This window comes from Meleagris gallopavo, chromosome 7 (genome assembly GCF_000146605.3).
Source record: "Meleagris gallopavo isolate NT-WF06-2002-E0010 breed Aviagen turkey brand Nicholas breeding stock chromosome 7, Turkey_5.1, whole genome shotgun sequence".
Taxonomy (NCBI): domain Eukaryota; kingdom Metazoa; phylum Chordata; class Aves; order Galliformes; family Phasianidae; genus Meleagris; species Meleagris gallopavo.
In genome coordinates, this window is record NC_015017.2 from 20,524,590 (window position 1) to 20,535,976 (window position 11,387).

The 11,387-nt window shown below is 33.7% G+C and overlaps 2 protein-coding genes across 4 annotated transcripts in view; both read left to right on the forward strand.

Moving 5' to 3' along the window:
* LOC100546506 (sodium channel protein type 2 subunit alpha) overlaps positions 1–11,387 on the forward strand; it is a 276,701-nt gene that overhangs the window by 218,882 nt on the left and 46,432 nt on the right. The gene's annotated exons all lie outside the window — the stretch shown is intronic.
* On the forward strand, positions 411–9,124 carry LOC100545172 (polypeptide N-acetylgalactosaminyltransferase 3). Of its 3 annotated transcripts, XM_019617150.2 has the most exons (6): positions 411–564; positions 953–1,153; positions 1,938–2,069; positions 2,990–3,091; positions 5,595–5,747; positions 8,970–9,124. In XM_019617150.2, exons 1-6 carry the CDS (start codon positions 523–525, stop codon positions 9,027–9,029), a joined length of 690 nt encoding a protein of 229 aa, XP_019472695.1. In that variant the 5' UTR covers positions 411–522; the 3' UTR covers positions 9,030–9,124. The 3 variants fall into 3 exon arrangements, with proteins under 3 accessions (XP_019472695.1, XP_019472696.1, XP_010711987.1); XM_019617151.2 differs by lacking the exons at positions 5,595–5,747; positions 8,970–9,124 and adding an exon at positions 3,432–5,559; XM_010713685.2 differs by lacking the exons at positions 411–564; positions 8,970–9,124 and adding an exon at positions 6,231–8,962 and having other exon boundaries at positions 1,121–1,208.

An 11,387-nucleotide genomic window follows, 5' to 3' on the forward strand; every position in this document is an offset into this window, starting at 1 on the left:
TCTTCATAAAATGTTTGTAAATTAATTAATTACTCATATTGAGTATAGTCACAAGTATTAGCATCTTAGATGTTTTATGTATTGTCTTCTGTAGGACCCAGGTTATGAATTTTAAAACATGCAATACAATGCATTCTTTGCCCTCAGACATGTTACTGGTCTAAAGGAGCAGTAACTTTCCCTCCATACAGGGAAAATATGTTATTTTTACTGATACTGTCTGATAATCTGTTTGCTAATGAGTGACAAATAAAACTGTGAAATGAGACTCGATGTGGGCAGATTTAATTACCTGTGCAAGGAAAATATTTTAATGGAGTGGAGCACTGATAAATGCTAAGAAACATTCTAGAACAGTAATACTGAGTTTTTATACCTATATTTTGAAAACCTGCCTTAAACATAGTTTGAATCTTCTTTTCCACAGTAATCTTCTCTTTTTGCAGAACACCTACTTTTGCTGGAGGTCTCTTTTCAATATCAAAAAAGTATTTTGAACACATTGGAAGCTATGATGATGAAATGGAAATATGGGGAGGTGAAAATATAGAAATGTCTTTCAGAGTAAGTTTAGCTACTTACTTAATACTGGTTTCTACACTAACAGTCTACATGATCTTTGAGGACAAATTAGTATTGTATCTTGACTACTCTGCTTAATCATCCATTTAGGATATGGCAAATTAAGTACTAATACCCTATGAAATAAGCTACAAACTTGCTCACTAAAGTGATTTTTTTTTTTTAAATGTCATTAACGTTGATAGCTGAAATGTACATCTTACAGAGTTTACCTCATAAGGAATTTCACCTACAGTGCTCCTGATATATACTCTCTTGCTGGTAATGTTGTTTTGTTCTATTTAAGAGAACAGTAATGTTGCTGACTTTTTTTTCTTCCATCTCCTTAATCATAACTTCATTGCACTTATACAAAAAATATTATTATTAGGTATGGCAATGTGGTGGACAGTTGGAGATCATGCCTTGCTCTGTTGTTGGCCATGTCTTTCGCAGCAAGAGTCCCCATACTTTCCCAAAAGGTACTCAAGTAATCACACGTAATCAAGTCCGCCTTGCAGAAGTCTGGATGGATGAATATAAAGAAATTTTTTACCGAAGAAACACAGAGGCAGCAAAAATTGTGAAACAAGTAGGTGGTGATGGTGGTGGTTTTAGAAATCACACTTGCTGCATTGAAAATTTTGGTGAGCAAAAAGTTATTTATTGACAAAGTATGTTTGAAGTGTAGACATTTTAGTGAAAATACAGACAGTTCAGTTTAATTAATCTTATAACCTTCCCTTTCAAAAAAAAAAAAAGAATATCAATCCTATTTCTGTCAATTTAGAAACTTAAGTTAAATTTAGGCTTTGGTGGGGAAGGTTGTTTTTGTAAATGGTCTGGAACTTTGGTAATTTACCAGCTGGAACTTACACTTTTCTCTTAGATGATGTTTTTTATCCCTTTATATGAATATTGTAGCAGTAATAGCATTAGATTTCCCAAGCAAGTTTAGCAGAAAAATACAACAAATTTTGTGTGGGAGATACTGTGTTATACCGACTATTATGCTAGTTATTGAACTAATCCACTTAAGCACTCTCTTTAGTGAGATATATTCACCAGTTAGCTTTATGGCTGAGATCAGCATGGTCTTTAGTCGTTTTTATGTTGTCACTTTATAGCACTGTTAAAGCACTCTATGAACTACGGGTACTTCTATGATTTGCATGTCACAATGTTGTTTTCTTTCTTGTGCTCTGAGATGCTGCAGGCAGGATGTCAGTGGTGTTACGAAAAACAAGTTGCAGTAAAAGTACTAGCACAGTACTTTTTAAAAAAGACCTACTTTTTTGATGCTACAGAACAGAATATTATAGATTTATATGTACAAGAATATTAATAATATCAATAAATTCCTCTTCCTGAAACAGAAAACATTTGGAGACATCTCAAAACGACTCAACTTAAGGCAGCGTTTGCAGTGTAAAAATTTTACCTGGTATCTGAATAATGTTTATCCAGAAGTATATGTTCCAGACCTAAATCCTTTGTTTTCTGGATATGTGAGTTTAATTTTAATTCTTTTCTTTAGCATTCTAGAATTCAAAAAACTAGCTAATCCTTTATGCTACTTTAACCATAGTTGTTTACATTTTAGCTATTGTTAATTGCTGTGGAGTTTTCTATCAGTACGGTTGATAAAGAGTCTCTCCTGCGTATCTTGCTATTTGAGTATTTTATGGCTCTACTGATGTTATTATGAAACTTAAGCAAACATTCTTCTTAAGCGACAGTAGCTTTGCTTAAGGGATCTTAGAGCCTGATAATAAACATTCTGCCCATGACTTAATAGTGACTGACACAGAAGTACTACGCAAGTTCTAAGCAGGTGGTGAATTTTCCTGAATTGTCAAAATAAATTTAGCTTTATATAGTGAAAAGTCTGAGAGAATTTTTAATTCATGTTAACAAGGAAGGCTGTACTCTGGCAATTGTATACTGCTCTGAATTAGGCTTATGATGAACATTATTTATTTTAAAGATCATTACATATCCTCTGTCAGTTAACCTCTTAGACTTCATAACGCTAAAACCAACAAAGTATTAAACAATTCTGAATATTTAGCATGTATTTACAAATAAAACTTCCCCTTTCTCTAGTTTTGAATATTTTGTGTGTATGTTTTCAAATTGTAATCTGAATCACCAGATTACAAGACAGTAACCATGGAGAATGGTAGTTGAGTAATTCACAGTGCATGGCTGTAGACAACTGTACGTAGTTTATAGACTTTTAGGAAGAAAAAAATACTTCTGTGGGAACAAGATTTTAAAATTTGAGCATAGTAGAAAGCAAAAATGAATTAACAGTTTTAATTGTTAAGATAAAGGTTAGGTTTCTACACAAGTGAGGCAGTTTATTTTTTTCTCATCCTCACTGAACTTTTGTATTTCTTTTTTGCTGATAACAAATTTTCTTTAGCTAAAAAATATAGGTAACCACATGTGTCTGGATGTTGGTGAAAACAACCATGGTGGCAAACCATTGATTATGTATTCTTGTCATGGACTTGGAGGAAATCAGGTAAAATATCTGGGTTTTATGATCAACTGTTTACCGTAGTAAAGCTTTTAACTTGATGTAATGGAATGGACTCATATTTAGCATGCAAGATTTACATTTTTTATATAGTTTTTAAGAATTCATATGTATATATATAGTGTGTATATATATTTGTTCAAGGCAGGTTTTTTTCACTGCTCTTCATCTTGTGTCCCACATCTAACATCCTATGTTCAACATATAGATTCAGATTTTTTACATAATTGTACTACTTCACATGGTCTCTTGTTTCTGTGCAAAATCTTCTCAGCCTACCTTTACTACTTTCTTGTGTTTTCTTCTTAACTCTTCTTTTCCTTAGGCTTCCTCCTATTGCTTCTGTCTCTATCAGCAGGACTCACACTGTCAAGGAAGATGGGAATCTGGCCAGTGGTGGGAGACCAAGTGGCCGGCCTGAGCCATCTTTCCTGTCATGCTTGCAGCCTCGTAGTGTGAGGTCAAAGTGATCTACTCTATACTGGCTCGTGCAAGTAAACTACATGACTGGATTTGTCCAAGAGGAGCTTTCTTTGTTGCTTAGTGCTTGAGGGAGCAATGATCTCCTGTTTCTCCTGCAGTATGACTTGCAGACATTTACTGATGTCCAGTACTGAATTCTTCAGGCACTATAATATTTAAAAAGTAGCATCTCCCTCCCCTGGAAATGTGCAGTGCTGTTTTATAGTTATTTGGGGAATGAACTTGACTTGTAAAAGCCATCCATTTATTGCACTGTGGAAACTCAGACACTTGACCCTAGTCAGTTGATGCTTTCCTAATCAATATTAGTGGGAGAAGGAATACTGTCTAGTTTAATTGCTACCCTGTTATGTTAGCTTCTTACAGTACTGAACTTTTTAAATTCTGTTCTGGTATTATACTGTCCTTTTCAAATAGTCATTAATATTGTCACAGTCATTAATACTGTATTAATACTGTATCAAGATGTTATATTAAAAGACCCGCTGCATGCTTCTGTTGTCACCTCTCTCTAACTTACCTTGGATTGTACTAAAACTGTCTTTTTAAGTGTGTTCTTTGTTTTTCCTTTTGCCATGCCGTAACAGTTTTTGTTCTTTTAATATAGGTTGTGCTAGTAATACACAAGAGATGTGGGTATTTGCTTACTTAATCCTTCACATTACAATTATCTCTTCAGTTGCTTTATGCTCTTAACCAGACTTTAGCAGTGCAGGCTGCAGTTTTTCATGCTACCTCTCCTTTCCACCTATGTTTGAGGTAGGAGAGGGGAGTGGAAGAGAGAACCTATAGTTTTCAGAGTTGTACAAAAGTTGTGTAACATTTTTTTCATTTGTAACATATTCTAGAGGTGATAACATGTCCATCTCAATGTCTAAGATAAATTAATTCCTAGAATAAGTTTCCCAGTCCTATTTTCAGGGCTCAAAGAGAGCCCCTAAGATTCAAAGATAAATTAAAAGAGCTTTACTTAGATGAACAGATTAAACTGTTATGTTTGGAAGCTAAATGGCTAAGCAGGTACCAATCAGTACCTGTTTCAGGCAGTGATGCTGGGCGTAGGAACTTAGGAGCGAGGTATCTGTTCCTCAGTGTTGCTCCCATTGATTCCCAAGGCAAGGAGGGAGGATGGAAGCTGGCTAATTGGACAACAACAGCAACAAAAGCAACAGGGTGCTAACTGAGCATGGGATGTCAAAGGACGGCTATGGCAAAGGCTGACACAGGGAGCCAAGAAACAGTTGTCATGAGACATAGTGATAGGAAGCCTGCTGGTTAAAGAAAGAGACCAGGATGTTCAGGGTATGAGGTATAAAAGGACAGTCGTGTCTGTAACTGTTAGAATTAAATGCCTATTTAGACCTGAACTATAGCCATAGACCTGAGACTTGAAAGTAATCTTCTGTCAGAAAATAACAGTAACATATCCACAGTGTGTCCTTACATTACGCTTTTCTTTGTAATGATAACCTCACAGAATCCTTTGTTAGCATTTATTGTTTAATTTGAGCAGCAAAAGTTAACTAATGGCAATCAGTACTGTCCATATGACAAAATCGGGTTGTGGTTGCTCTGAGAATATATAAAAATGTAGCAATGATGAAAATTGAATAAAACTTTTAAAAGTTACTAAATGACAAAATTAAACTTATCCATGCAACTATTTCTACTCTTCCCTTTGTATCATGTTTGTATCATTAGTTAAGATTTCTGGAAGTGCATGCAATGAAATCTTGCATCATTGTGTACATGCACTAAATATATATTTGCTAATTCTACATTTAAGTACTATTCAGTGTATTCCATTGCACCAGAATTAAAAAAGGCATTTAATTTTGGAAACACTTGTAAGATCTGTCTGTTAAAACTCAAAGAAATGATTCTGTAGTTTCAAACTGTTGAATAACAAAAGAAATCTATTCTTTCGTGTATTGGAATGTCAGAGTTAATTTAATACTCTTGTTGATATTTATTTACTAAACTTCTAAAAAAATTATTTAAATAGTACTTTGAGTATTCTGCACACCATGAAATTCGTCATAACATTCAGAAGGAGCTTTGTCTGCATGCTTCTAAAGGACCTGTGCAGCTTCGTGAATGTAGCTACAAAGGCCAGAAAATCTTTGCCTTTGGAGAAGAGCAATGGCAGCATCAAAAGGTATTTAGACATGCAGTCTAATATGGGCATTTAATCAGTGATGAATAAAATTTATGGTTTTTAATAAAAGAGAAAACCCAAGAAAACAGAACTTGAAGCCAAAAAAGGAGTAAGTTCCTTTTTGGGAAGAAAATTTAGATAATTATAGCTTTTTGGTTACCTACTCAAAACTTAATGATTTCACTGGTAGAGTCACTTACAAAAACAGTTGATGTGTTTTATTGTGTATGTCTGGATGTGCACTGGAAGTCAATTCAAATATTTTAGATCTTTTAGATCTTTTAAAATAATTCTTTTTACTAGCAAAACAAGTTAGCACTTGCATACTATTCGTTTCCCGGCCCCTTCTGCACAGCATGCACCTACTCTTTTTTTTTTTTTTTACTAACAATGAATTTGCAGAAAATGATGTATGGAGGGAAACAGCATTTTCAGTGTTTACTTTTTTTTTTTTTTCCCCCTCTTCTTTCTTACCCACTTTAGGATCAAACTCTGTACAGTGCAGCACTACATATGTGCCTTACAGGAAATGGAGAGCATCCAAGTTTGGTTTCCTGCAACCCATCAGACCCCTTCCAGAAGTGGATCTTTGGCCACAACAATTAAGATTTGCTTTCTATAGACAGGAGCATTTTATTAAAAGAGCAGTTCCATTTCTAAACAGAGACCATATATGTATACTGTGTTTTAAAGGGATGCATACTTAAATGCAAAATTTTTATTCCTTTTCTTTACTGTGTGAATTGGATATAAAATGTGTAGTCAGAGATTCCCTAGGAGTCTATTACACCAAAGAATGTTTGAGGTCCCAATTAAAGAAAATGTTTACAATATTTGCATGATAAGACTGTGTGTTAACCATTGATTCATAGATCCTGTAGTCCCTTTTCACCTTGGGGGCCATGTGTATTTCGGTTTACCACATATTGTAAGTACTTCTGAAGACTACTAGATTAATTTGTAGAGTTACAAGGAAGAATTGTATACCATCTGAAAGAAAAGGTTGTGTGTGTGTGTGTGCGCGCGCGTGTGTGTGTTCGTGCTCAATTGATTGACTTCATGTAATTTTAATTGTTTATTTCACTAAGTGAAACTTTTCTCACTATTTTTTTTTTAAACTCCCTCATTTGAAAAAGAACCAAAGAGGCTACCATACTGTGCTGTTGTGCCTCTAGCAAAGCAACCCCTTTGTTGTAGAAGAAAAAATAATTCTCACTGAAATATGTTATTTATATGTAATTATTTAAATGAGAAACCTGCCTACTTTGATATTAATCTCCTTTTGTTTAGCCAAAACTGTAGGGTTTTTTTATGATGTCATGAAGTTTAAAATTCATGGCAGTTACACTGTTAGACATTTTCAGCTTTTTGTTACTGCTTTTAAATTACTAATGTGTTTTTTCAGCTTTTAGTGATTTATGCAGCATTTACCTAACATGTTTCTAATATTATTTGTACATAATTTCCTGTGCAAACACCTAAATATTGATTTTTTTTTTTAAATTTATTTTTTGATGTTTCTTCTTTTTGAAGGACTGACCTCAGTTTTAACAGTGAGAATTTGGCTTTCCAAACTGTTTTGCTAGCAATTTTAATGAAATAGTGTATTCTTGTAAGGATTCAAAAATGTACTTTAATAGATGATGTAGAGCTATGACTTCCAAAATAGCCTTCCTCTGATTAAGAATTTTAATAATATTTATTTCTTTGGTTCTTATACTGGATGCACACTTGTTAAGCACTACTCTGTTAGCCTTCATTCTGTTTGCCAATCATGCCCTGTTTTTTCTGACTGTGACTATTGCAGGCCTTCTTTAGTGACAGTAACTCTACAAAAATGTCCTTTTAAGGAACAGAGATTTACTCTCACTTAGAAATGTTTACTTCAGGGTGTGAATGTGAGATTAATGATCACCCCAATTTAAAGCATGTAAGACCACATAAAAATTGCACTTTAACAAGGTAAACTATTTCGTAATAAACTTCGTACTCTGATTTGGAGAAGACTTAGCTGGTTGATTTGAATTGCAAAGATTTTAAAGTAACCTTTAATTTGCATGTTTTATGATGTGGGGGGAAAAATTTATAAAATTAAAATAATAAATTTGTAGTAAGGCAGCAGCAGAATAAATATGAGGGAAATACTTAAATGTAATCTGAAAGTGCCAGTGCTGTTACTTAGTAGGTATGGGAAGCATCAAAGGTAGAAAGGTTCTTAGGCTTTACAGCTTATCAAAAGAATTGCATTGAACAGCTGTATTCAGATGGAAGAGAATAGGAGGTTTAATAGCAACCAGTTTAATAATGAACTCCTTAATGATGTGAATCACAAGAAACATGCACATAAGAAAGTGAAACAAAAAGATCAGGCCTGGTAATATAATATTTTAGGAAGTACTTAGTATTTCCCTCAAGAACTACAATGATAAGGCAAGGGAGATTAAGGAAAAGATCATGGTTGCTGCAGGGAAAAAAAAAGTATTTGGCTGCTAGATCAAATACAGAGCTGAGACTAATAACAAAGGAGGGAATATTAAATAGGACAAAATACATAAATTTCAGATATTTCCTGGTAAATAACAAATATCATTAGGAGAAGTGCTTATTTATCTGTAGGATCTGGTTAATGGATGGATATGGTGTGTTGTTGTTGTTATTTTCTAGTGGGGAAAGGGAAGCCTGCCTTTGCTTAATTTCAGAATATTGGAAAAATGAGTTCAGCGTCTGAAGAAAGCAAGAAGAAATGCTTTTCTCCTGAAGGTTTACAACAGAAAACAGTTGGGGATTATTGAGCAGCTGACTCATGACTGTTTTTAACTATGTCTAATTTCTTGAGCAAAAGCAATTAGCAGATTTGTAAACAGCAGTGGAAGGCACCAAGTAAATTTTTTCTTCTATTCCATGTTAAGATCTGAAATCGAGTATTGTGTCTATATTAAGCACTGCACTTCCAAATGAATGTGTGTGTGTGTATATATATATAGATATCATACAATTTTATAAGAGCAATTAAAGATCTGTTATAATGTGTTTGGAGATATAGATTTTTTTAAATTAATTACAATATTTTTGAAATTACATGTTTTTAAAAAGTAGTAACAAAGCATTAGTAAAAAATAAAATAAAGCATTTATGTATTATTGTACATCATCTCTGTCCTTCTTCAGCACTGGTCTTCAATCTTTCCTGAAAAGTTGAACTTCTTTGCTTTTGGTTTTTCAGGGGTCAGAAGCAGATGCTCTCGTTGGTATAACTTATTACATCTACATCTTTCTCGAGTAAGTATGGTATGTGGTGCTGATTTTTCTGTGCTTTATATTTTGTTGTATACATTTTCTTTAATTATATTCAATTACAACAGAGAAGCATGTGAAACTGAAAGAAATTCAGAGTATCACTTTCTACATTTTGAGAATTAGCCTTATATAATATGTAAAATAAAAAATATCAGATTGAGGTCTAGGAACTCAAATTCAGTACCTGGATTGTCAGAACCATAGCCAGTTCTTTGAACTTCTTGTTTACAGATCTCATTTATGATTGTACTTGTTATCAAAAATTCCAAGAAAGGAACATATAATCTTTTTGATGAGTCTCCTTAATTCTTCAAACAGGAACTTCAAACGTGAATTTCAGTTGTTTCAACAGCACAATAGTATATGAAGTCTTAGCTTACTATTGTGATTTAAAAAAAAAAAAAAAAGTGAATGGATTCAATTTCCTGTGTTATTAGCATTAAATCTTCACTTTTAAGCTATTATCTCCAAAGTTTTGAAAAATGTATTTTTGAAGTTGAGTGTACAATAGTTGATTCTGTTCATTATTATATAAATGTTAGCTTGACTTTCTATTTTATAAGATGTAGAAAGCACAACTTCAGCAAGTCCTGCTTAAATGTTCAATTTCTCCTTGGGTTGAGAGAAAAGTTAGAACAAGATTACCATTTTTTTAAAGGGGAAAAAAAAACCTTTCAAAAATCAGGCAGTATTGAAGAATAGGAAAGCAGAAGCAGAAAAAAAATATCTGAATAGGATTGGTGAAGAGCTGTTTTGGAAATATCACTGTCTAGATTGGGTGCTGTTCGGTTGTCTGGGGACAATGGATCAGCATAGAAGGAATTAAACTGTACAGCATTCCATGTATAGACTAAAAGTAAACATTGCTGTTCGATTCAACTAATGAAAGTAAACTCCCCTAGAAAGCAACTGTCTTTTCTCTGCCCAACCCCATTCCTCATGATACAGTCTTATACGATGGAGGTTCTGGTTGATTTGTGTTGTGAAAGACAATTGCACTTAAATGTTGTTTAGAACCTGGTCAATACTATATTCGCACTACGAAAAGCTAGGCGGTGGCAATTCAGCTGTCTGCAAAATAAAAAGTAGAAATGTATTTTCTCAACTCTATTTGTTGCATAGGATAGAGGAGTTTCAGGAACAAAAATGTCTATAGGTAAGCAATAACTGTTGTTTAGTGAGTAAGATTTATGTTTCTAAAGTGGTCTTTATTCTTAAAACCAGTGACTGCATAAAATTACTCTCAAAGCTAGACACTTCAAACAGTACCCTTGTTCACTTGGTATTCTCGTTTTTGTTGTTTTTTTTTTTTTTCCATTCCTAATGTAGGTTCCTTTGTCTTCTCTCATTTTAATCCATGGTTTGCATGGCAGATCATTATTTTTCTTGCACAACTGTGTTACAGTTTAGGGCAGTACCAAAACAAGTTTTCATGGGCCATCAAATACAATTAAAACTTTAATTTGATCTGTACGTATACGTATATGAACTACTTGTATCTCATTTGGTATTGTGACCAAACTACAAGATGACTGATGTGACACATCAATGTAACTTTATTACTTACACAATAGAACTCACCTTTTTAGATATGTATTTTATCTATTCTTCAGACACTTCACTTAAAAATCATTATTACACTTCATTAGATCATACATAAAACGACTGGTTGCTTTTGAAAATTTTCTGTGCTTTCTTCTTGGTATATTTCTCATGCTGCATTGTGTCAGTGTGCATGAGGAAAGCTTCTTTTCTTAGAGTGGAGAATTTCCTAGGGATATTGACCTCAGAACAAATATGCTGCCCTAAAGTGTTATGTTCCCAGATATTTGATATTCTATTTAAAGTTCAGTTCTACTGGTTTGTTTGAAAATAAGGCTGACTAACTGTGGAAGATACCAACGGGTGCCTACTTGATTGAGGCAGGGTAGCCATAATCTTGAGAAAATGAAATCCTTGGGACTTAGTGGGCTTTGAAAGGATCCTTTCAGTCTAACAGGTAGAAATATATCAGGTCAAAAAAGAGTGACTTGAAGTCTCCCTTCTTTAAACAGATGAATTCTGTGCCTGTAATAAGGTGACTTAGCACAACTCAAAAGCAGCAATACAAACTGCTGCTAATATGTTGTTTGTTATAACTGTTATGATTTAACCCAGCAGGTGGCTCAGCACCACAGAGTCATTTGCTCACTCCCTCCACTTCCCCATGGGATGGGAGAGAGAATTAAAAAGAGAAGAAAAAAAAAAGCAGGACTTGTGGGTTAAGATAAAACTATTTACTAAGATAGAAAAAAGGTAAAAAATAGTAATTATGATATACATATATACACACATAAATACAGAT

Excerpts from the sequence above, each read along its gene's own strand:
- LOC100545172 (XM_019617150.2), top strand. The coding sequence starts at position 523 with ATGGAAATATGGGGAGGTGAAAATATAGAAATGTCTTTCAGA. Across the intron at positions 565-952 it reads ATATAGAAATGTCTTTCAGA|GTATGGCAATGTGGTGGACA; the intron begins GTAAGTTTAGCT and ends TATTATTATTAG. Across the intron at positions 2,070-2,989 it reads ATCCTTTGTTTTCTGGATAT|CTAAAAAATATAGGTAACCA; the intron begins GTGAGTTTAATT and ends AATTTTCTTTAG.